This window comes from Ctenocephalides felis, unplaced genomic scaffold, assembly GCF_003426905.1.
Source record: "Ctenocephalides felis isolate EL2017-DRISC unplaced genomic scaffold, ASM342690v1 CF-g0.4_SCAFFOLD_01886, whole genome shotgun sequence".
Classification (NCBI taxonomy): Eukaryota; Metazoa; Arthropoda; class Insecta; order Siphonaptera; family Pulicidae; genus Ctenocephalides; species Ctenocephalides felis.
The window spans coordinates 162,250,790-162,278,201 of NW_020538040.1; the positions used below are offsets into that span (position 1 = coordinate 162,250,790).

Below are 27,412 nucleotides of genomic sequence, written 5' to 3' on the forward strand. Positions count from 1 at the left end.
AATGGAGTCGCTATGTTCTATAATACATTTTAAATTTTTATTGAATGCAACATAGCCGAGTAAGAGATATTGTTACTTGGTAACATTGGTATCTATATTTTACAAGCAGAAATCGATGTCGCTGTCCAAAGCGGTTATCGAATCTGGAACTTTTGGATAGGTCATAGCTCTCACCATTAAACCAACGAAAAGTTCAACTAACAAAATCAATCAACTAACTAAATCAATATCTTTCCATACCGTTACTACTGAAGTGCTATTATTATTGTCTTGAGTGTGGTTGGTGACTCGATAGCAATATAGTTCAGGCATTGGTTCACTGGAGTTGGTGGTATTTTCCAAACTTGGTGGAGGAATCTTGACCATCGCCACAAGTGCAATATTGATGTCTGTTCTCATCATGAAAGAAACCAGAAAGCCAGACCATGATAGGAAATAGAGCACCAGGCGGGCTGGTATCTGCGCTGTAAAAAGAAAAGTAAATAGAAAATATTTATTATTATTAAGTCAAAAGAACAACTCACAATACTTCTAATAACAAATAATCACAATTAATTTCATAAGTACGTAACAAACTGACAAAATATTATTTTCAGTTTTCATTCAACTATCCATTGGATTTCCTTAAAACCTATACTGATTTTTTTCATATATATTTTGAAAATATTACTAATAAATCAAATTAATTAATTACAAATCAAATTCCTGCACGATGAGAACCATACTTAGTGAAATTGTTGATGTAAATTATTATAACATTCCGTGTTTTGGTTTGTTACTGCTAATTAATTCAATCTGGCATGTTAATTTATATAATATTAATTCGAAAATTAATTAATTTACTATTGCCGTGTTAAAATACGTTAAAGCATAGACTATCCAAATCATGTTTTTATACAAAACCTGCGTTTTGATAATTAATAATTGTTCTGATAGGGTTTTGAGAATTGACATTCAAATTACACATACGAAATTAGAAGGTATTTCTAGATATCAAATTATCATCAAAAGCCCTAAGAACGTTTGTTACTCATAAAAATATATTTATTGTGAGTTCAGTTTGTATTACATTTATGTATGTTTAGTATGAATTTCTCATTCAAATTACAGCTGAGTTTTAAATTATTTTGCTATCAATCAAGACTCGTTAGAAAGTATTACTGGTTGAGCTCATCAGATCAATTGATATTTACAAAGTCTAGTCCAACAATTGAAATATTGTTTTGGCGACATGAATTAACATGTAAAACACACACACATGTGTGGGTGAGTTCTAACCCTGCTCTGGACAACCTGGCATCGTGCAGCACCGATATCCATTTTCACTTGAGAATATGGATAAAAACTAGTGGGGCGCATCGTGCCTCAAGGCAAATTGCTGGGACTTCCCGTACCAAAAATTATCTTTTTTTTTTAAAAAAGATTAACATTTTTGAAAAAAAATTACTCTGAAAAATTAGATTCCTGAGAAACTATAAATTTTTGACAAAAAATTTCTTTTTTTTGAAAAAAAGACTTTGAAGAAAAGTGTATTTTGAAATATTTTGGAAATTCTGAACTTTTTTTCAAAGCAATCGTACTACTTTAACTGCATAGAGACGAAATATCAAAGCGCCGCGTCGCCGTCTAATGGATAAACATTGGTACGGAATATACTTATTGTTAAAATCTCTATAACATATCTGATAATTTGATGTGCATATGTCTAATGATCATTTTTGACCGCCAAATGGCGTTTTTTTACTTTTTTCACTAGATCTCCGAAACCGCTAGATCTCCCTTCCAAAAACTAAATAATTTCTTTATTATGTCAGTATAAGTAGCATGTTTTCTGAATTATTGAAATAGGATGCTCCGTTCTTTTGGAGCACTTTTTGCCCCGTATTTTCTAAACGGCTCGACCTGCCTTGTCCAAAAACTAATCACCGCGTCTCCCTATTAATAGGAATCGAATGATTTTTAAATCTGTATTCCCGAAATCGTCGACGAAAATTTGTATCCGCACACACACACATACATCCATTTTTTCTAAGGTATGCCAAAATGTTCGGAAACCTCTGAAATCTAAAAATGTATAAAAAATTTCATTCTTAATTTTTTTGCGATTGCTTATCCTACGGCTACTTAAAAATGCATAACGACAAATAATTACTTGATATAATATATAAACTGCTAATACCGAAAGAAACACGTAACTTTTTGTAAAATAATTATGTTATAAACGGTTGTGTAATGGATTGCATATTGCAAAGAGTAATATGATTCATTTCTCATATATATATATATATATATATATATATATATATCCATAAATACTATAAATTATATATAGGAATGTAATAAATATCTTCCAATTCGTTCCGTAGACATTCGAACGTTTTCTTCTCGCAATGTCATTGCCTTTCTGTCTATATACGACGTCTTAATGAGTAAATTTCCCTTCTGAATGATTTTTATTAATTGAATCGTAATCCGATGAGGGAAAATTCAAATCAATACAGTCATTGGAACATCTTTATATTATCACTGTCAATATCGAATTTTATTATATGCTTCGTCAGTTAAGATAATTGCTTATTTAATATATTCATGAAATTCCACCCAATCCATCAAGGTATATATCGTTTGCAATATTTTAAGATAAACGTTTGGAAAATCGTCACTTGCTATTCATATGAAACGTTCGCAGATGAATGAACACACTGTATATATATATATATATATATATATATATATTGCATTTCCATGATTGACATTTATTGATGGATGTTTGCTATTTTATCAATATTAATTTAATAATCCAAATTGTATTTGTGAAAACCGGTTTGGAAAAGTGAAAGAAACTTTGTAGATACTGCAGGCGCAATAAATAAAAACAATAGCTCTATACGAACTTTCGAAAAACTTGGAACATAGTGATATTAGTCTACCAACTTTTACATTTTGTATCGTACTTCTGAGTAATTTTCAATTAAACTTATCGCGTTATGTGCAGGCTTTGGTTAGAATTGATTAGTCGGGGTAAACTAAACCAGGAATCCAGATGAAAATTCTGGTAAACTTAGGAAGTTTAATCTTTCACAAATAATTTACATATCTTCAAACATTATATGATATTTGATTGTTAGATTATTCGATATTTTACAATGATCAAGGTTAAAATATATTATTTTTAAAAATATTTATGATTAATATAGTCTCTTTGAACAAGCGCCAAATTTGACTAACATGAGTTGCTGAGACACTGTAGGTGTACGTATTGCGCGCAGACTTTTTTACATGACTTTTATTATTTTTTAAAATTAGCCACTTCTCATAAGCCTATAATATTTTAAACTGTTTGGCTTGACTATCAACTCCATCATCTTACGAAGTTTCATCAAAATCCCAGAAGTAAACCTAAGGTTCTCCTTGTTAGTCCATTATAAAATTATACTATTAGTTCATTTTTGTTCAAGAATTACTGAGTTCGCATAACATTAGACTACTAATTTCTAAAAGTTATTTCAGCATCTCTTTTGTTGTTTTTTTATATATTTGATAGATATATATTAATGAATATCTATTTCTCTTATTTTTTTTTCATTTTAAACTTAATTTTTTAAACTATATATTTACTAGGGGGAATCTATGCGCCATGAGAATAAATATACTAAATTATTTTTAAATTCAAAATGATTAAGAAATCCAAAAATTATTCTCTAAAATGTTAGTTGTATAAATTTTTATTGAAAATTTAATAAAGTTTTAATTTGTATGTATACAAAATTTATATTGGTAGAAAATTACATCAGTGAAATAATATATCATGTTTCAATATTTGTCTTGATGAAGCGTTTCAAATTAATTAACCAAATTTTCAAATTAATTGATTTATCAAGAATTAAATTTGGCTAAAGAAGGGATTTCTACTAAAATTGACATATTATATAAAAAAATCTGTGAAAAATATATATAGCTCAACCAGATTTACATTTAATAACTGTATATAATATTATTATGGGCATACTTCAAATGTTATTCGTTAAAAATTACACATATTAACTTCATAAGGTTACTAAATTATTCCCGTATCATATTATGATATATCTGTATTTAAGCAAGCCCATCTCTTCTAAATAAATTTTTGAAACTCCTGTAAACCCCGTTTTACCCTTTATATGCAGAATTAATCAAATCCGATCTCTCCATGCGTTGTTTATGTAAAAAAAAGAAATCTGTGGAAAAAATATTTTCTCCTCTGACAATGAGTATGATGCCAATGTACAAGATGATCATAGTTACTTTTCCAATTTTTTTTGGAGACTAATTATAAGTAAGTGCGGATTTTTGTAACAAAAATCATACATTTTTTTCATGGAACAAACAACCTACTACAAATTATTCCTTATAACTTTATTCTGAATTGCAATGTCAATTTTAATCAATGACTATTTGTCGTCTTTCAGGAACCTCATTATCCCACTTTCAAAAAAAAAATCCGGTTTTTATTAGCGAGAACTGATCAGGTACGATTTGACCACTTTAAATTCAAAGAGTTTTATAAAGACCGAAACTAAAAGTAATCATATGGTGTAAGGTCAGGGTAACAGTGGATGTAGAAAAACATCCCAACCAAACTCCAATAATTTTTGCCTTATAATGCATTTTTACCTCTGCAGTAATAGTAAGGCAAAATATGAGAAAATTTTTCGATTTGAATTTTCATCTTTCAACAAACGCCAAACGAAAGCTTTTTTACAGGTTGATTGCAAAATAGCTTACTACAATAACAAAAATTATTTTACATTTGGACTTCGTCAGCAAACCGAAAATTTCACTTGAAACCATCTAATCTGAAAGCCGCACTTACTTAGTTTCCAGCCTAATATATATATAAGGTTAATTAATTTTATATTATGCATGGGATTATTTCTAAAAATATATCAAATTATATAACGGTATTCAAATTATAAGGAATTAATTCAATTCATAATTGCTTTTGCCGCGGATGTTAAATTAACATCATGCAAAGCTTTATGACTAAACTAACCACATATATTACCTTTATAACTATGTAACTATAACGTTTGATAGTTACTCGTGAAAATATATTTATCACGAGTTCAGTTTGTATTGTCTTTATGTATATTTAGTATCAATTTCTCATTCAAATTTTAGGTCAGTTTCAATTTATTTTGCTATCAATCAGGACTATCACTACCTCAGTTTAATGTCGTTTGTTATTCACTACCTCAGTTTAATGTTGGATCATCTAATATAGTAAAGTTTATAACAAAGTAATAATCTATGAAATGTAATAGAATTAATAAAAAATAATATATATATAGACATTTGGGTTTATATAGAAATATAAAAAACACTTTTGAAGACTTTAAATTTTATATATTTCTTTAAATTGACGAAAGTAAATATGTTATATTGTTATGCCTGGTTTGAGGGCATATGTAATTTTGGAACACCGCCGCCACCATAATATATTTAATATGATTTATCTTCTGATGATTTTTTTGCTCACTATTATATTTTGGACGTCAAGAAGAAACAGCCAAAGTATCCGAATCTATGTTTGTTATTTAACCAGTTAACTGTGATTGACGAATATTCTCTTAAGGAAAAAATGACAGAATTTTGTGTATTGACGAAAACACTATGGCTATTTAGATAGCAACTTTTGAAACAAAGAAAAAACTAAACTTACGCCCAATTTTTTATATATTTAGAATACTTTGAGGCAATGTCAAAAGAAAATGGATAGTTGTAAGTGATATTTTACTTCAAAAATAACATTTTACCTCAATTATGACGATACAAAACTGTGCGCACAGTTCAATGAGAGCGCCACAGTTACTTGGTTAATAATCCGAGGTTTTCATAATTTATTCTGATGTTGACTTATATTAGTTTGGCACCTAAGTAAGTGCGATTTTCAGCTTAGATGGTTCTAATTAAGTTTTTAGTTTTGCTGACGCAGACCATATGTAAAAAACCTTTTGTTAATGTATAGTAAGCAATTTAGATGTCCATAAGTAAACAAGGGTTTTTGACTTTGATGGAAAATGAAGTCAAAAACTTTTGTCATTTTACTTTTTATTTCTGTAAAGGTAAAACGGTATCTTAAGCTCGCAAAATGTTATGAGTTGTTTATGGTAAAACGGCAAAAACCGGCAGTGTCCAAATTAGTTTGGCAAATTTCGTTCTGGTGATTCTTCACTCAAATATGAAAAACACTCTGGTCGTCCAGTTGAAGTTGATTACAAAGAAATTGACTACTTTTACTCTTGGCATCAAACCGAACGATCAATTCCGATGTCTACATTGAACAACTAACGAGATTAAACGTCAAAGGAAAGCTGCCTAAAATGACAAATCGATGATTTATTACATTATTAACATCACATATCTTTGACCATTGGGTAACAATTATTGGACCTTGGTTGGAATGTTTTGCCATATTCCCCATACAGTCCTGACCTTCTAATTACTTATTATTTCGATATTTAAAAAACTCCTTAAATAGTAAAGAATTCAATAATCATGATGGTATCAAATTCTACCTGATTCAATTTTTTTGATAATAAAAACCAGAAGTTTTATGAAAGTGGTATAATGATGCTGCTTGAAAGATGACAAAAAGTCATTAACTAAAATGGACAATACATTACAGAATAACGATATTTAGTTCCATGAAAAAAATGTCTGATTTTCTAAGAGAAATCAGTACATTTTGTGGTTTATTTAATTTTTATAAATTTTATTGTTTTTAATTGTATACTAGATTGATGGGCCGATTCTGCCGTAAAATAGACCAATGTTATGGCAAGGCTATGTTACATTCTATTTCCCATACTAAATCGTACTGTATACTGTTAAAATGCCATGTATTCGCTGTACGATCAGGCGTTTTACACATCAACTGTATGTTCACTCGTATGTTATTAAACATTATTGGAAAGATACAGTATCTTAAGATCGGTTTTGGAATTATTTTTGACATGTTCAACAAGCATTCGATAAAGTTTGGCGCCCAGGACTTTTATATAAAATAAAAACATACCTTCCATCCAGGTATTGTGGGATTTTAAAATCCTATCTACAAGATAGGATTTTTCAAGTAAAAGTAAATCAAGTAACATCTGATTTCCACAAAATAATGTCAGGAGTTCCACAAGGTAGTATTTTGTATTCTTCTTATATGTTTTATACACAAAGGGCCTCCCATTACTTGAAAAAAGCTGTAATCACAGTGCTGATCAAGCTTCTCGACAAACGCAAGAACATATCAATAAACCACAAATGTGGCTTGCCAAATGGAAGATTTGCATAAATGAAACCAAATCAGCTCATATCACATTTACCCTGAGAGAGGGTACGTGTCCTCCAATTTATTTAAATAACATCTAGATTCCGAAAGAGAACATAGTGAAATATCTTGGTCTCCATTTAGACAACAGACTTACTTGGAAAAGCCACATAAAAACAAAAAAGCAGCAAATAATGATCAAAATGAAAGAATTTGATTGGCTACTGCGTAAAAAGTCGAAGCTCTCTGTTGAAAATAAGTTGCTGCTATATAAATCAATTATTAAGCCAATCTGGACCTACGGAATTGAGCTCTGGGGATGTGCTTACAAATCGAATATAGCTATAATGCAGAGAACTCAGTCAAAAATTTTACGTACAATTCTTGATTCTCCGTGGTACGTGACAAATGAAACCATTCACAGCGACCTCAACATGAAAACGGTGCAATTAACGTCCAAAGCATTCAAGGAAAAATACAAACGCAAACTGGACTCACATTCGAACCCATCAATAGTTGACATTACTCAACCTTTTGGCATAAGGAAATTGAAACGACAATGGCCTTTAGACTTAGTCATAGGTTAGATCTAATATAATATTATCATTATATTGCAAAACTGAGAAGATCTCATTGGAGTTCTTCTTAGGCATCGCTCTTAAATATTGCGATTTTAGCTCATAGGAATCTTTATGTAATTCTGATTGCTAAATAAAACAGAGTTCAAAAAACATTTTTTTTTTACATCTAGGTTAGGTTGTCTATCTGACAACCTGACTACACAGCAACTACATGGCTTTTGTCAGTATTCAGAACGATTTTGTATGAGAAATGGAACGTAACATAGCCTTATATCAGCCCCTGAGTAGCTGAATTAATGGGAGTCCGACTCATTTCATCGTTTTCATATAAATTCAATATAAATACTCTTTCTGATCACTTGCGTACTCAAAATTATGAGTTTGATAATAATGGAATATAGTAAAATAGGCAGATTTTCATACTTCCTTCAAACTTCCATATTTATTGATGGAGAATATTTTCTTTCAGGAGTAAAATTCGTCGAAGTATTAGGGGACATTTTTGATGCCCATGAAGATTGCTTACATTCATTTACAAATTGTTCCATAGTATTTTTTAAAGACAATTCAAAAGAATTGAAAACCTTTTGCAAATGTAGTTGTTGTGGATTTGCTGAAAATCAAATCAAATCAGTTACATAGAGATAAAGTATTTGACGACCACTATTCTTATTTATCCATTGCAAATTGCTACAAGCAAGTATTGTCTTAACAGCAATAAGTTTTTCATAACTATGAAAAAAAAAAGAGTTCTATAATAATTGAATATAGTAAAATAGGTAGATTTTCAATGTCCACTACCGGACAAATTCGTCCAACCCCGCGTATCGTGCTCGTGCAGCATTCATACGAAAGCGATATATGTTTGTCATATGCGGGTCGTTTGTCATGATAGAAGGACCGTTCGGCCGGTCCGAGAGACTCGCTCTATAATACCTGATATTCGTCGCAGGGCCGTGCTCGAATATATATCACACTTTGAGTTATCGGGCAGTATGCGTGCATCCATGGTCGCTCGATCTATGATCTGAAACGAGACAATATTCGCATTAGTTGAATAATCATAATTACACTTGTCAACATCAATTGTTATTATGCGTGCGGCATAAATAGATTACGAGGAACAACTCAACTCGTCGAACGGGTTGGGTTGGTCGCTCGTCCAATTATTGATATTTGTGGATTCTAGCAATGCGCAAGCAGACCGTACGGCTTAGGTTCGTATGAATTATTTTGACTGACTGGCAATACGCTTTTAATCCTTATGTGCCACGCGAATAAAATAAAAATAGCGTTCGTTATTTTTCAGTTTACCAGGTGCAACCAATAGTTTAATAAACTGAATATAGCGTAGGCGTCAGGGATTAGAGTGGATATAGTTGTCCAATCGTGTAATACATGAATGAAAATTGATAAAAGAGATGGGAAAATAAAGTCAAAGATTGCTACTGAAAAACCTGTTCAGCACAAAATTATAACTTCCCTATAATATAATAACATATAGTTAAATATTTTCATAAACACGTTAATCGTCACGTCGGTCATATGTGTCTGACGCTAAGAAGTTTCACGTGAGCTGCGTTAGACAAATTCTTAGTCTTACAAACTGACCAAAATTTCTAGTCTTGCCGAGAAAAAGGTTTAATGTAGGGCCATGGGGGCCGTTCAATCAGCCAAAGTTTAATGTTTAAATGAGATGATGACAAAATATAGAGCACCATGATGAGAACGACGTAGACATTCCAAAATCGGATGAAAGTGAGCAGACTTACAACACTGAGCAGCAAACCAAGCAATCCAATGTCATCGAAAACTTAGTATCATGGATTCGGGTTCCATGGACTGAAGATTGTTAATTTGAATTTAATATGTATACCAAAAATTTAAAATAAATTTGTTATATTCGTAAGATTATAATAATTTTGTTACTCTATGTTGAACGCCATATCAGTAAAATCTCTACATCCTAAATCTATTTTCTTATTTTTAAAATTATAATTATAACCTAATAATTACAATATTTAAAAAAACAATACATTAATTGCAAAATGTTTACGTAAGCATGGGGCTAGGGGGTAAGTGCTTTGCTTACTTTTGCTTTCGGATGGGGGGGGGGGTAAATAATTGTAATAAATCTGATTACGTAATACTTGAACGATCCTATGTCAGTCATATATGTGTGGCATAAAAAATAGTTTTTTCCGGAAATTTTGAGAATTTTTTTTTTAGTTTGATACATTAAGCTTCCTTGATACATATAATTTATCTAATAAAGTTACCATGGCCCATGTGAAATTTTTCTGATATACTCTGATTTTTCTACTTCGAATCAAATCTGAATTCAAAAATACTGTGCACTTTTGAGACAATTTTTTCAGGCTGGGTAAGGTTGTGCCAGGGTACGGTAGTGACACTCGTTATAACAGCTAAACTATACTGATTTTGAGATAGGGTCGAAAGGGAGAATGATGAAATATGATTGTTCGAACAAAGGTCCCATTATTGCTTTCAGTCAGTGCCTCACATTAACAGAGTGGTTTCCAACCTTTCTTGCACTGCGCCCCCCTGCTCTAATATTAAAAAAGTTTTGCGCCCCCCCTTAATTTTTTAAACAATCTAAATTTATAAATACTCAACTGATATTATCAGACTACAAATTAATATGCAATATTATATATGAATATGAATAAAAGCTAATTATGTTTTTTTTATTTTTTAATATTATTTCAGAAATGTTCGGTTATTTTCGAAAATAGTATTCTGGAAACAGATGTACGCGCCCCCCTTAGAACAGCCTGGCACCTCTCTGAGAGGGCGCTCCCCACAGGTTGGAAACCGCTGCATTAACATGATGTAGATCGCAGAAAAGAGTCAAAAGTAAGTTTTCATGTCCAAATTCTTTGTTAATAGCATACAGATAGATTAGCTTTGTTTGTTATTTAGCAGTAAGTTGAGCATTAGTAGTTATTTATCAGCAATTAAGTACTACTTTAGAAGTCTATCTCTACAGAAACAATTATATTATCATTTTTTGGATAATCAGCTATCCCGTCAATTTGATAGGTATAGCACATATGAAATTCAAGATTTAGAAAGTTTATCAAAACTATAGTGTCTATTAATAAAACTATAAATTTAGGACACAAATTAGTACAAGTGCTGTGATTTTTTGAAACTGTTATTTCAAAGTTTAAAGTTCAGTAGCAGATTTATATTATTAACTATGATACCCCATAGATAAATAAGTCTAATAACCCCATGAACTGACTAACGTACTTGCTTATGAGGCCAAAAAAAACAATGTAAAAATAATATCCTAGACCTGGACTGGACATCCAGTCACTGGATTTGAAATCCAATTAAGGGATCAAGTCCGCCGCATAAATGAAAAATGTTATGGCAAGGTCATGTTATAAAGAACTGTCCATACTAAATATTGACAAAAGCCATGTGGTTGCTGTGCAGTCCGACGTATTTATCAAGTTGTCAGATAGAAAAGCTAACATAGAAACCGCACAATTGTCAAAAAAACTATCTTAGATAACAGGGCCTTTCTGACCCTCCATAACATACGAGTGACGTTGCAGTATATGTGTAAAACGCCTGAATGCACAGCAAATACATGAAATTTTGACAGTATTCAGTATGATTCAGTAGCATAATGTATGGGTGTTGGAGCGTAACATGGCCTTGCCATAACATTTTTCTATTTTGCGGCAGAATCAGTTTCTTAGACAAAGTCACTAAGCTCTATCAATAAATTAGCTGATGAAGAAATGTATAATATAGAAACAGGTGCATATATTTAAAAAAACGAATTCTTATTCCTACTGAAACTTCAATGTGTCGAAATCTTTGAATTTTTTGATACAAGTTTATTTTTATTTCCCAAATACTGGTATTACATAAAAATGATCACCAGTTACTTAATTATTTTTGTCCCAATAAATCTCGAATGTCTGGTTCGTAGATACATTCATAAATGTACCTGTTATAAGTTTATAAAGTTGAATTGCCGTAGTAATCTCCGAGATATCTCTTCAGGAGAAATATTGTCTCAGATTTGTCACAAGATTGAGTATAAGTAATGTCCCGAGCCATTTGCAATGGGCGTTCGCCTCGTCGGGATGTGGATGTGACTGTAAGTCCACCCTACACAATGTCTTCAACTTGAAAGCATTATTCATTAGTTTAGTTGTAACTCTCTTCCCGTTATGTGTAAATCAGTTATAAATTATGTATGTTCTGGAAACTCAAGTGGGGAACACGTGGCGGGTTCTTAGTTTCAATTTTCCTCTAAAATATAATTTAGCACGGCTAAATTGCCAAACTTAGGATTCCGCGTGTGTTACTAAACCGCTAGTCATACTGTTACACGGATTTTTTCCGAACACGTTATTTAACATTGAATTTACCCGAGTTTAGGATGAAACAATTTCAGGTTTTAGTAGTACTCTACCGGCTCCACCTTCTGCACATCGTTAATGAATATAATATAAGGAATGACATTCTCTTCGAATACTTTTTCTATAAGAATTTGAAAATGTTTGTTTCAAGTCTTTAGTTATACTCTATACCCATAAAAAAATATTTGGAACGGGATATTCTGGTCTAGATACATGAATTTCATGCAATTTTTGAAAGACCGATAAATTTATTAGATAATAAACATAATAAAGATTAAATGATATTACCATTATTATATGAAGTAAAAAATTGTAATTAAATGAAATTGAGCAAATTTTCAGTACAAACCTAATTAATCCTTTTTTGGTGCCTTTATTATATATGAGCGGTCTACGTATTTTAACTATGACTAGTATTTTTAATTTTGAACACATTAGAAAACCATTTTTTGTAATTATGCTTTTAAATTTTTGCACATACCTCTAACATGTATAAGAAATAGCTTATACTTATATATATATATATATATATATATATATATATATATGAAATTCTATATATATATATCTTGTATATGAAATTCTTTTGTAATGATGTATGAATTGATACTCCCCCTAAACGGTTATTCAGATTTTAATAAATCTTTTTAGAGTTTGTCGAGGAAAATTTTCAATATGTGGGGAACTATAAAACTATAGTAATATTATAGAAATAAATGAAAAAAAAATGCAAAAAACAACAAAACAAAAATTGGGAGTCAAACTAGAAAAAATGGAGATAAATAAATAAAACTGCAAAATCTGGAGATAAATAACAAAATCTTATAATTTCTGTTGTTTTTTGGTCAATTGTCTTTTAATAACTATTGAGTTTTACTTATAAAATCTACTGATTTTTATTTTTGTATTTCAGCAGTAGTTTGCATATATATTTACTCCCCATTGCTCCTAGGTAACACATTCACAATTGAATATCTGAAAATATTTTGGTAAATTACTTCTGAATTATATAAAAAAACTTAATAGATCATTCAAGGTAAAAAGGGTCAGAAAACGACAGAAATTATAAGATTTATTATAATGCACAAGAATGATAAAATCGAAGATTTTCCATTTTTCTCCAATTTTGTAGTTTGACACCCAATTTTGAGGTTAAATTCGAGGTAAAAACAACATTAGAAAATATATATCCAACATAGACAACTTTTTTTGTGAGCCGGTGTAATTTTCAAATTTTATTAGACATATATTTTTTATACTTTGACTATTTCTAAATTGTGATAACTATTGTAAATAATTCACTTTCAGACTAAATTTATACCGAGTTCCATTAATAATTCCAATTTAAAAAACGAAAGAATTAATAATGAAAATTTCGATCGATTAGGTAATAGAAGTTGCATGAATTAACTGGAAATACATTTGAAAACTTGATTAGAATCTCAAATAATTTATTTGAGTTATCCTTGATTAATAATTTATTTCTGAATACTGCGATGATTAAATGTTTTAAAGTTTTGTGAAATAATAATGTAATTATTGATTTAACTCCATAATTGAGAAGTAGACATTCATTTTCTCTTATGAGTCACTTGAGAAAAGAATTATGTTTAATTTTATTTAGTCATAAAATAGTGTTTTTTTTAATTTTTTTTGCGTTTTGGTTATTTGCAGATTGCAGAATAAATGCATTAAAAAATAAATAAAAGACACTATTATACATCTAAGTAATAGTAAAATATTGATAATAATAATAATACTATTTGATATCAAAGGGATTAGATCTGTTTCTAATTTGTCAATACGTGGATTAACGTCAAAATGTAATATTTGCATTAATTATTTGAGACGTCAGCTTGCTCTGGATCAATAAGTCTCATATAAATCAAGACGCACGTATTGATTTCCAACTACACATTAAAATTACTGGTTTATTTTCTCTGTAATCAAGGTTAATCGTAGTCTAATAGTGCTTATTACAATATAATAGACGGATTTACATTTTCTGCGAAATATTATTAAATGCTACTTGTTGGAATTATACGTAGTTACCTTGCACGTCAAGAAAATATCTGTTATAGTAAGGTATTACGTCTCGTCAAACAAAACCCTAAGTCTTTATTAATTGCTTAAATCCCTTTAGTAATTAATCATTTTCTAATTAATACGTGGAGTTTATGTACGCGCACATTATTTCCACACGAATATGGAGGAAACTGACTATGGGTATAATACGCAGAGCATGATATCCTATTATTATTATTTATAGTTTCTTCAATATTTACGAAAAAAACAATTTTGGATAGCAGAAAGACTAAATAGGAACAAAATAATTCGAATATTTTAATTTGCTTCTTTTCTTTCGTAATAGACACTTAAAAATGTGACTTTTACAAACAAATAACAATATAGGCTCGTATATAAATAATAATTCGCAAAGAATTAACCCAGTGGTTTCCAACCTTTTTGCACCGCGCCTCCCTGCTCTAATAAAAAAAATGTTGCGCCGCCCCCTTATCAGACTACTAATTAATATGCAATATTATATAAAAAATGCATAAAATCTAATTACTTTTTGATTATTTTCTAATATCATTTCAATTTTTTTTTATTATTTTCGAAAATATTAATTTACGCCCTCCTTAGAACAGCTTGTCACCCCCTTAACTCGGTGCCGCATTCTGACGAAAACGTAGCTGCTGTAAAATTGATATTATTGTGTATGTTATGAAACTTATTTGATATGAATATGTGGAAATTGAAGAACGTACATATTAATTAGGATCCTGAATTTTCTTATCATTACACAGAAAAGTACTTTTCTATATTACACGTGTAATATATCGTTTTTTATACATATGTCTGTTTTATGGAAAATTTGCTTTACGAATTGTTCGGTTGTTTAACCGTATTTATATATAAAAAAATAGGGTAACAAATACTTTAAAAATAACTGATAGTACATTTTGAAAAGACAACACTCTTATCACTGCATAAATTTTTATTTTCTCGTAGGGTAAGTTATTGTAATTGTCAAAAAATCGAAATTGAAATTTTTTGCATATCTTCACGTTTTGATACCTTAGAAAAAAATGTGTGTGTGTGTGTGCGTTTGTATGTAAAGATACAATTTTTTGTCCACGTTTTTGGGCGCACGGATCAACCGATTTGAATGGTTCAAGAAATATTCGATAGGATCCAGCGGTTTCGAAGATACGGGCCAAAAAGTGCCAAAAATGGTAATTCAGTTTTTGAGATACCGGAGCGTCCGATTTCAATATTTCAAAAAATAATTTACCTATATTGACAATATGAAGATTAAATTTTTGGATAGGCAGGACTAGCGGCGTCGGAGATCATGTGAGAAAAGTAAAAAAAAAACCTTTTGGCGGTCCAAAACGTTCATTAGACATATGCATATCAAATTATCAGATCTTTTAATAATAAGTACAAATTTTGTTTACATATCTATGAGTTTCGTACGAATGTTTATCGGTTAGACAGCGATACAGCGCTTACGCGCTTCAAAAATTTGTTTAGAAACAACTACGCAGCGCGATTGCTTTGAAAAAAGTTCTAAATTTTCAAAAAAATTCAAAATATAAAAAGTATGATTTTTCTAAAAAGCCAATGTTTTCAAAAAATTTAATATTCTCAAAAATCTATTTTTCCTTTTAATCTTTAATATTTGATACGGGAATTCTCAGCAATTTGCCTTAAGGCACGATGCCATACTCCACTACCTATGAAAGTTTTTAAAATATATGTAGTACTTTAATTATATTATGTAGTTTGTTATTTCAAATGAAATCATATGCAAATGTTAAAAATCAAAACCAACAAAGATCGATCAACGATACCTTATGAAAAATCTGTGCGACATTAAAAAGGAGCCGTTTGGCCCGGAAGAATAATGCTCAATTAGGGCCCGGAGCGCACGTGGCTCGCCGCCAACGATCATCATTAGGTGGCATTATAATATGTTAATACACCGAGTCGGCATATTTTGAACAAGTAGAGCAAATTGAAGCATTTCAATGCCAGATTCAATTCTGTACGATATAAAGAACGTTTTGTTAAAGGCATGTGAATATTTTCAGTTCGGGCGTAATGATACGTTTTCGGATTAGATATTCGTTGCTGCATAACAATACGGAGCAGAATTAATATCACTGAAGTCCGGGTGCAACTTGTTCATTTTCTTGAGCAGTATAATACACATTTATTCATATTGATCGGTAATATGCACTAATTTTATGTACTAAGACTGTAGCCGAAATGTATGGATTTTAAACAAATTTAAATAAAAATTTGCAATAATTTTATTGATGATTAGATTTATTTCATTTTATCAAAAAGTTATTTTGATTTTCATTCTCGTAGGGTAAGTTATAGTAATCGCAAAAAATTCGAAATAAATTTTTTTATATATGTTTCAAAGGTTTCAAAGGTTTCTGATCATTTTGGCATACTTTAAAAAAAACACCTATTTGTTGTGTGTGTGTGTATAAGTGCACAAATCAAAAAACATTTGATTCGTATTGATGGGGAGAGGTGCTGATTCAAAGGCAGGTCAAGCCGTTTCGAAGATAAGGGGAAAACAGTGCCAAAAATGGCAATTCAGTTTTTTAGATAACTGGAGCGACCGCTTTGAATGATTCAAAAAACATTTTATTTGTATTGAGGAAATGAAAAACTTTTTTTCGAAGGTAGGTCTAGCAGTTTGGAAGATTCAATAAAAAATTAAAAAAAAACAAAAGCCATTTGGCGGTCAAAAATGATCATTAGACATATGCATATCAAATTATCAGATGTTTTATAGAGATTTTAATAATAAGTACTAAATTTTTCTTTTATGCTTTCTATGGATTTCGTGCCAATGTTCATCCGTTTTAGCGGCGCTTACGCGCTTCGATATTTTGTCTATAGCTAACGCAACGGAGTTGCTTCGAAAAAAAGTTCAAAACTTTCAGAATATGAAAAAACTCATTTTTTCTTATTTTCAAAATTCTCGAAAATCTAATTATCACAAAATTTTCAAAATTTTTTAAAGCTTTCTTAAGACTTTTTATTCTTGGTACGGAAAGTTCCAGCAAATTTCCTGGGAACAGCCATGCACCATTAGTTAATTTTTCATTTAGAGTTTGTTAATTATTACAAATATCATTTCTTGCCGATTTCAAAACCAAAGCATATTTTAATTTACCATCAGTCACTTTTCCCAAAGCATCGTGCAAATACACGATAATCAAACTGATAATATTGAAATAATCATAATCGCCGATTGATGTTTCAATTTTGCATATTGGACATTTGCTCCCGAAGCTCATTTCGTTTAATGGAATATTTGTTGATAGTTTCCAATAGTAGTTTTAAACAATATTTGATTTGAATCGGTTGTTTATAATATTTAGTGAAATTGATGAGCTTTTAACATTCACAACGAAATAACATTAATCAATGTGGATTTTCCGAAACTGATACTGCACAATCAATGTAGCACACGCTGATAATGTACTCAAAACACTACAAATCCATATGAAAATGTATAAAATTATATAAATACTGCGAAATATGGAGGATGGGAAACAAATATTAAATACAATTTTGTTTTTGAATCATAAATAAAACAGATATCAAAAACAAAACTTTTATGATTTATTTAGTGTAAACACAGATTTTGTATAGAGCAAAATTAAATTTATTGACGAATTTTTGCGGCCATTGGTAATATGATAGCTTTATTGCGAATTGGCTATTTATTTATCTAATATAATAGAAATATATGACAAAAATTAAATAATCGAAAATATAAAATCGCATTTTTGCAGTATAATTAATAATCACATTTACTTCACTTACTATAAATTTTAGGTTGGCAACTAAGTAAGTGCGGATTTTTGTTAGAAAATCCAAAGCATTTTGTTCATGGTTCTAAATAACTTTATTCTATAATATATTGTCCTTCAAGCAGCATCATCATCGCACTTTCATTTGGTTTTTATTAGCAAAAAACTGAATCAGGTATAATTTGACATCATCATAATCATTAAATTGCTTACCATTCAAAGAGCTTTCTAAAGATCGAAACAATAAATAATGAGAATGTGTAAGATCATGGCTGTATGGTGGGTATGGCAAAACATCTCAACCAAGCTCCAATAATTTATGCAGAGTGGCCTAAGATGTGTGATGTCAATAATGGAATAAATCACTGTTTTGATTTGTCAATTTAGGCAGCTTTTCATCGAGTGTGTTGTTTGATTTCGTTAGTTGTTCAATATAGACATCAGATTTGATTGTTTGGTTGGAGGATAAGAGTAAAAGTAGACAATTCCTTTGTAATCAACTTCAACTGGACGACCAATGAGCTTTCAATCTTCGAGCGAAAAATTACCAGAACGAAAATTGGCGAACCAATTTTGCTGTTTTTTTAAGTCTTTTTTAACTTTTTGTGAGCTTAAAGTGCCTTTTTATCTTTGCAGAAATAAAAAAGCAAATTATGACAAGAATTTAGGATTTCATTTTCTATTTTTCAATGAATGCCAAACGAAAACTGCGCAAGCCAACAAGAAACTCTTTTATCCTGAGTGACATCTAAATTGAATAATAACAATTAACAGGTATTTTACATTTGGACAACGTCAGCACACCTAAAAATTCAATTGGGACCATCTAAACTGAAAACCGCATTTACTTAGTTGCCAACCTAATAGTTTATTAATTTATTTAACGCCCATGGCAATATTACAAGATTTTTTTTATTTACCATTCAAATTATAATCTGTCTTACTTAGTGAAGACATTCAGTAGTTGATATGTTGTAATATATAGTTTATTTAGAAAGATTATCGATTGGTAGTCATTTCTAATGTGGATTTATTACAAGATATTAATAGATTTACATTTTATAAGGTGACCATATTTTTTTAAGTCAAAACCGGACGGCATTTTTTATGCTAATCCGTGACGAAAAGGGGTAGGGGCTAACAACAAACGCTAGTTAAAGATACAATAAAAAATAGTTTTCTCATATGAATCAATTTTTTAAAATCAGTATAGCGGAATTCTAGTAAGAACTTTATTATTCGATTATATGTAATATTCTTTTGATATGTCTTTCATGTTTTTTTTTTTGCTTTTGAGTCTTGTATAAAATATAATACAATTTTCTTCATAATTAATTTGAAAAGAAATTGCATTTGTTCATTTTTATTCATAATTTTTGTTAATTTGCGTATTAATTTTCAAAAAAACCTTGACAATCCGGGACAAATATTGCTTATAGAGAAACCCAGGGCACAAGGTAGAAATCCGGTACTGTCCTGGCCAAACCGGGACGTATGGTCACCTTAGATTTTATAGTGTACACATTATATGCTAAAGTTTAAAAAAAAGATACGGTATTTTAGACTTCCTGAACATCTTTTCATATAATACATAACACTAACTATGGGGGCGTACATTAATCGCGTGAGCGAGTTTTTAAGGATTTTTGGACCCCCTCCCTCTTGGTGATATTTGGTGATATTCAGAATTATCTCCCTCCAAACATCACGTGTATTTTTAGTTACGTGAAAAAACTGTAAAATTTTTGATTTTTTTTAATGTTCGAACTTTTTTTAAAAAAATGGTAAAAAAATAAATACACGTAATATCTTACTCAAAACCTCACGTAATTAATAGACGCTCCCTAAAGAGAACAAAACAAAATATTCACATTCACTTCACACAAAAAAAATTAGACGGTTATTAGACGTTAATTATCTCCATCGGGTAGAAGGCGATTATCAACTAATGAAATTGATTAGTTCATTGCATACAGTAACTATCCTCCAGTAGAAAAAATGATCATAATATTCCACATTTGTTATCTTTCCTCTATAGTACATATTATCGAGCGTCACAAACGGTTCGAATTACACGAATCCAGCTTCCGGGCGGCCGGGCCATCGATCACCGAAATTTATCACGCTTAATATTGATCAATGCATTTTATATTACATTAGTCATAAATTATACTTTACGCACGATGTGCCAAATCGGTCACAGAGGGAAGCGCGTGTTAATAAATTTCAACTAATTCGCTGCTCATAATTTCGTTCTGTTATAGCTTTGTGAATTAAATAAACAGTAATTTATAATGCGAAACGCGAATTATCTGCAACGATTTTTGCAGCACATGCTAAATTGTATTATTTTGATTGCGCGACAGTAACCAAAAGAATGCCGACGATGTATGGGTGATGCTTTGTAATCGCTGACACTGCATACTAATCATCGACATGAGATAATTATTTGATGATTCAAAGAAATTTCAAATGTTATACAGATCGATACCATTCTGCTATTTTTCGAAATGAACGACGCGGACAACATCTATTTTTCATAAACTTGAGAGTTAAGGGTTGGCCATTCTCAAGATTATTTTAGCTTTTGCACTAATTTCTTTTGGAGTAAAACTTCTTTGGGCGCGACTAAATCCGTACAGCTGCAACGGAAGTCCGTTACGCCCGAACTGTTCGTCATACGCTCTCGATGAGATATCAAGAAGGAAATCGGCATGGATAAATAAACATTTTAAAGTTACATCGTAGTACAAATCTTGATTTAATGAAAAATTCTTGAATCAGAACAATCATTTACCCTGTTTGTTGAAAATAATAAAACAAATTCAACATTCATGCCGTGTACTAAACGTAAGTTTATTGATTAGAAATTATTTCTATATTATTCGTAGTTTTTATAAATCTTTGAAGTTATTGAAATGAAAAATATTTTTTAGGCAAGACAGATATTACAGCTGTTCAAAGAATGAAATTATATCGCCAGAGAAAAAGTAAAAAAATACAAGCAGTCAATGAATGCATGTAAATTTTAATTACATGAAGTTTTTCAAATACAATTACATGATAAGTGAAGTTGCAAAAACAACATTTGTTTAGGCCTTGTTTAACATAATCCACTGTGTGAACGAATATTATAGAATTTATTAATCAGCAATTACTTCATTTCTCTAATGAAGGTTCATTTCTAAATGCTAATTACAATGACAAACCGATCATGTCATATTTGAAGTATGATTTTATTGTTTTTAAATATTATACATATTTTTAATGCTATTATAAATATATAATTTATAATTTCTCAGGTTGACACTAATAAATGTGTGCATCGCGAGTGTTGCCATATTACTAAAAAAACATTATTCAAAATTGTTATATAATGTATTTATTTTTACTTAAATGCCACCTTGTACAGTAGCAAGTAATTTTTACTTCAATCGTCACAAACCCCTATTTCATAATAGTCGTTCTAGTGATCGAATCACTTTCAACCCCGCTTTCAGTCAGTAAATGTTTTTCACTCAATTTTAATTCAGATTTTCTTGATCTTATGAAACGGCTTAAAATTTACTTCAACTAGTGGTGTATGGCATCTGCCTTTGCCAAAACCTAATCAGCACATCTCCCTATCAATAGAAAACGAATGATTCTTAAACCATTCAAATCGGTTGATCCGTGCGCCCCAAAACGTGGATACACAAAACACACATACACAACCATTTTTATAAAAAGAAACAAGTCCAACTGAAAATAATAGATTTTTACAGGCTTTTTGGGAGGAAATCTGAAATCTCTCTCGATAACAAGGTACTTCTGTACAAAACTATCTATCGTAGTGCCCATTTGGACTTATATTATGGAATCGAACTATGGGGTTGCTCTTGTAAGTCAAACATAAACGTCATTCAAAGATGCCAGAAAAATTCTGCGTATCCTAACTAATGCGCCTTGGTATATTTCGAACTTTTGCCTACATAAGGATTTGAAAAAGCAAGAAATGTGTTACCGATCGACCAAACGCCTAGCCCAATGTCTGCATGCGCCCTGACTTAGTACGCGGCATACATCATCACGTCATGGTTCATATATGTTATTATTTTTGTATTGCTGTTATTTTATTTTTATTTTAAATTTTTCATTTTATATTCAATTTATTGTATTTTTTTATATTTTTTCTATTTTTGCACGTATCAATTTTGTAAATAAGACATTAAAGTCTTGATAAACAAAAATAAATTATAACAAAAAAAAACATCCATTTTTTCTGATATACCAAAATGTGAAGATATGCAAAAATTTTCATTTTCGATTTTTGGCCGATTACTATAACTTAATCTATGGGAAGTCAAATATTTCAAATTTTTAAAAATCAATTTATTTAAAAATTTTCAGAGTTTTCAAAAAAATTTAAAGCTTTTTTTTAAATTTCAAATTTTTGGTACGGGATTTTCCAGCAATTTGCTTTAAGCACCACGAGTTTTCAACTTACTTTTAGAACTATTTCGGAAAACACCTTACGTGCTTTTCAATGAGTGCACCTTAAAAGTATTTGTAAATTGTTAGAATGTGAATTCATATTGATCAGTATGATAATATCCCTCGTCAACTCATCCATATATCTGCGTTAGAACCCGATCCAGAGCACTGTGTCAGCGTCGCCTTGGCGCTTTGTGGCCGTTGATAATCAATCTTAAACGGCGCGAATGAATATTAATAATATATGCGATTAATCCCCGTGCGAGTAATGAGACGGTGGCGCTTGCAGGCGTAAAACATAATGGGATAACGGGCACCGGGGGTCGCCGAACATTTTATTTTCTAAATACGCAATCAAACGAGTTTTCGTGCCTATCATGGTCACAGATAATGGCGCAGGTTGCTCTGCAAAGAATCGCTGAATTACTAAGCATGTTTTATTTATTGACGGCACAACGATGACATTGAAGAATTTGCGTTCAATTACCAAAACGAAACTCCGTGTGTAGGAGTGAACGTTATACAAAATGTGAATTATTTAATTTCAAGGGCTCGCTCGCAAGAACCACTGGTCAAATCAGAGGTCCTGAGTTCGATTACTGACTGTGTCAAGCAGTAGTGAATGCGATTTTAACTTGGAAATATAGATCGCAATATATTTCCAAGTAAAAGTAGCCCTCACCTGGCATTGCTGCATCAACAAAAATGTTTGCCCTATTAAATGAGTTGTAATAATAATATTTCGTACATAGTTGGAACTACTGTTTGGGTTGCCACCTATCGAAACAGCTTATCGGACTATTAAGGTCTGATTGTTGTTCAAAAAATTAATAAAAAAAGAGTGCGCGTAAGGTTCAGACGCGATGGAACTAAAACTTATTTGCTACTGTACAAGATGACATTTAAGTAAAAATAAATACATAATATAACAATTTTGAATAATGTTTATTAGTAATATGGTAACACTCGTGATGCACCTATTTATTAGTGTCAACCATTATACATATTTATATAATGATAAATTATAAATTATATATTTATAATAGCATTAAAAATATGTATAATATTTAAAAACAATAATGTAATTAAAGTCATACTTCAAAGATGACATGATCGATTTGTCATTGCTATTAGCATTTCGAAATGAACATTTATTAGAGAAATGAAGTAATTGCTGACAATAATTCTAAATATTCTAAATCTAAAAATAATTCTAAATATTCTGAAGATATTAAATTCTATAATATTCGTTCACACAGTGGATTATGTTAAACAACGCCTAAACAAATGTTGTTTTCGCAACTTCACTCATCATGTAATAATTGTGTTTGAAGAACTTCATGTATCATCAGTCAACATACATTCATTGACTGATGGTATTTTTTTTACTTTTTCGCTAGCGACATAATCTCATTCTTTGAACAGTTACATCTGTTTTACCTAACTTCAAAGATTTATAGAAACTACGAATAATATAGAAATTATTCCAATAAACTTATGTTTCATACACGGCGCAAATGCTGCATTTGTTTTATAATTTTCACTATAATTATTTACGAGGGACAGGGTATATATTCTTCTGATTCAAGCATTTTTTATTAAATCAAGATTAGTACTACGATGTTTATTTATCTATGCCGATTTCCTTGTCGATATCGGTACGCATACAACGACAGATCCCTATTCACGTATGCGACGACTAATCACACACGACCCGTATAGAAATGATATCATCGAGAGCGAATGACGAATCATTGGCACTCGACTCTTATCTTATATTTTCTGCCGTAACCCACTTCCGTTGCATTTGTACGGATTTACACCCTAGTCGCGCCTAAAGAAGTTTTACTTCAATTAATTTCTATGTTTCGTAAGCTTCGGTTAACGAGCAAAATAAATAGTTACATTCGTACAACGCGTGACAAACTGGAGAAAATTTACAGGAAAGTCAATATCTAAATGCAAGCGTTTATCGTCTTGCACAACGAGAATTTCATTTTATTACTACAGTTCTGGAAAGCTCATTATTTGAAAGTTACTTCTCAAAGCATTTTTCATTTCCTGAAGAAAAAGTTGACGTATTCGCCAGAAAATTCTGTTTGCTAATTTTATGTTTTCTAGAAATTCCAAATTATTCTAAATCGATTGACATCAGAATTAGAGAAAATATTTTTGTACATGTAAATCAAAATATGTCATCTTTCGTCGACGGTTTGCGGCTGAATCAATTTTAAAAAATGAATAGCCATTCGATAAAACCCCCAATAAGCTATAGCAGTGTGGGGAGTAGTAATGTATATGAAAGTATAAACTCCACTTGTAAAAAAATATATAAAATTTATTGACTATGAAAATTAATGCTATGAAAATATGACAAGTCCAATTGTTTTTTTACTCTTATGACTAGCCTGCTTGATCCCCACAGCAGCTTGTTTATAATTAGCAGAAAAGAGCAAAATTTTTCGTCCACGATTTAGCCAAAAATCCTGAACAGATTTGATAAAATCAAAAATTGTTCGAAAGACATTAGTTAGAAATCGTGCGATTTACTTTTTGATAAAGATTAAAATGTTTATTGGAAGATATGCATTTTGAGCTGGTTTAATGCAATTAAAGAAATAATTTATAATTAACAAGCATGCATAAAATCCTTGAACCGTATGAGAATAATTCTACTCTTACCATATGTGTAATAATAGTGTATCGAACAAACTGTGCTTATTTTTAGGTTCCTTTGCATTCAAATTAATCAATATCGGTTAAAATGAATGATAATTGATATTTAAAAATTATAAACTGCATTCCATGAAATTCTTGATACTAGTAATGTACTACGAAACTATTAGTATTTTTTTCAACTGTATAGCAGCTTCGTGACTGTTTGGAAAAAAATCGAACTTTGGTATCAACTATTTATAATATTAACTATTTGTAGAGTAGGAAAAATGAAGGAAATTATAAGCTAAGAAACAATATAAAGAAGCATACGAAAGTACGGAAAATAAAAACAAAATGCTTTCATGGTATACATTTGCTTTCGGTACACGTCTACCAGCTAAGTTTGTGTTTTTACGGTTTGCAGTTTCTTCGGGGTTTTAGAGCAAAAGTTTTTGATTTTGTTCCAAAGAGAATGACAAAAGAAATGCAAATTTATCTTCTACTGGTTTTTACAAATGCTTTATCTCTTCATCCAATATAGCAAGCGCAGATTTTCTTTGTTCACAATAGAATTAAAAAACCTCTTTAAGGTTTTGCAATCAAAATATTTGATCAGTATTGACATAGAAACACACACACATACACACACACACATATATATATATATATATATATATATATATATATATATATATATATAGCAGTTCTAGCGGTTTCAGAAATCCAGTAAAAAAGTAAAAAAAGCCATTTGGCAGTTCAAAATGATCATTAAACATACGCACATCAAATTAGAGCCTTTAGACCACGACGCGGCGCTCACGCGCTTTGATATTTCATTTATATGTAGCTAAAGCAGTGCGATTGCTTTTAAAAAAGTTCAAAATTTCCAAAATATTTCAAAATAAAAGAAAACATGTTTTTGGAAGTTCTTTTTTCCAAAAAAGAATTTTATTTTCAAAAATTTCTAAAAAATCTAATTTTTTTAAAAAAATTATTTTTAGTACGGGAAGTTCCAGCTATTTGCCTTAAGGCACGATGTTATACACCACTAACTTTTTTATATTTGAAATTTTTTGCATATCTTTACATTTGAAAGGTTTCTGGTATACCATAGAAAAAAAAGATGTGTGTGTGTATGTATGTTTGGATACAATTTTCTGTCCACGATTTCGGGCGCACGTACCAACCGATTTAAATGATTCAAAACACATTCAACTCTATTCTCCCTATCCTGATCTCACGTAATTAATTCAAATATCATTATTATATGTACCTGTTTTTTACCTCTCATATGTCACCTCTATTTTTTTTATTTATTATATGAATTTCAAAAACATTTTTATACCATAGCCCATTCTGAATCATAATGTATCTATATATACATATTTAAATTTAGCATATGATAACCCTTTTCATAACCTTTATTTTATATATGAATTGTAAGAACATTCATAACAAAATTTAAAAAGTTTTCTCATTATTAGACCGACGGGCAAAATCCAAATAATATATGGGACTATCAACCTCATTCCCCGCCCTTCATGAAAACCCTTTCAAAAATCGCTTTATAAAACTTCAATTACAATAATGAGCCTTGAGCTACTAACTCACACAATCTATACAGATGTATATATATATATATATATATATATATATATATATAACATGAAACCATTTTGCTGATAAATATTATTATTGCAATTATATTATTATGTATCTAGTTCGCGTGTATCTAATGCCGTCGATTCAATCAGTTTAGTAAATGCTAACAATTATGCAAACAGACGTATTAAGTGCTAATTAATATTGCTTAAATCGATCTGATTAATCAAATATTTTAACCAGTAAATTAAGGAATAAAACTGAAGTATTATAATCTAAAACTCTCACCCTTGTCATGAACAGACAAAACTCGCCCTTCTCAATCAGACAAAAATAGACGGATCTGCATATGACAGCAATAAATTAATCCTAAATATGTTGTTTAAATAAATATATAGACCTCGTGAGAATTTGGCAATAGGGTTAAAGTATTTAAATTAAGTCTTAAATCTTTCATCACAATTGAATATTTGGCATTTATGAATTAGCATTTTTAACTTCCCGTAGGGTAAGTTATTGTAATCGTCCAAAAATCGAAAT

General features: G+C 30.4%; 1 protein-coding gene across 1 annotated transcript in view; it reads right to left on the reverse strand.

Annotated features, from left to right (window-relative positions):
* Positions 1–27,412, reverse strand: part of LOC113377741 (sialin-like) — a 95,896-nt gene that overhangs the window by 15,818 nt on the left and 52,666 nt on the right. The window contains exons 2-3 of the mRNA XM_026618153.1: positions 8,821–8,911; positions 241–464 (exon numbers count right to left, since the gene is read on the reverse strand). Coding sequence (XP_026473938.1) covers positions 241–464; positions 8,821–8,893 — 297 coding nt within the window. The 5' untranslated portion in view covers positions 8,894–8,911. The remainder of the gene's footprint in view (positions 1–240; positions 465–8,820; positions 8,912–27,412) is intronic.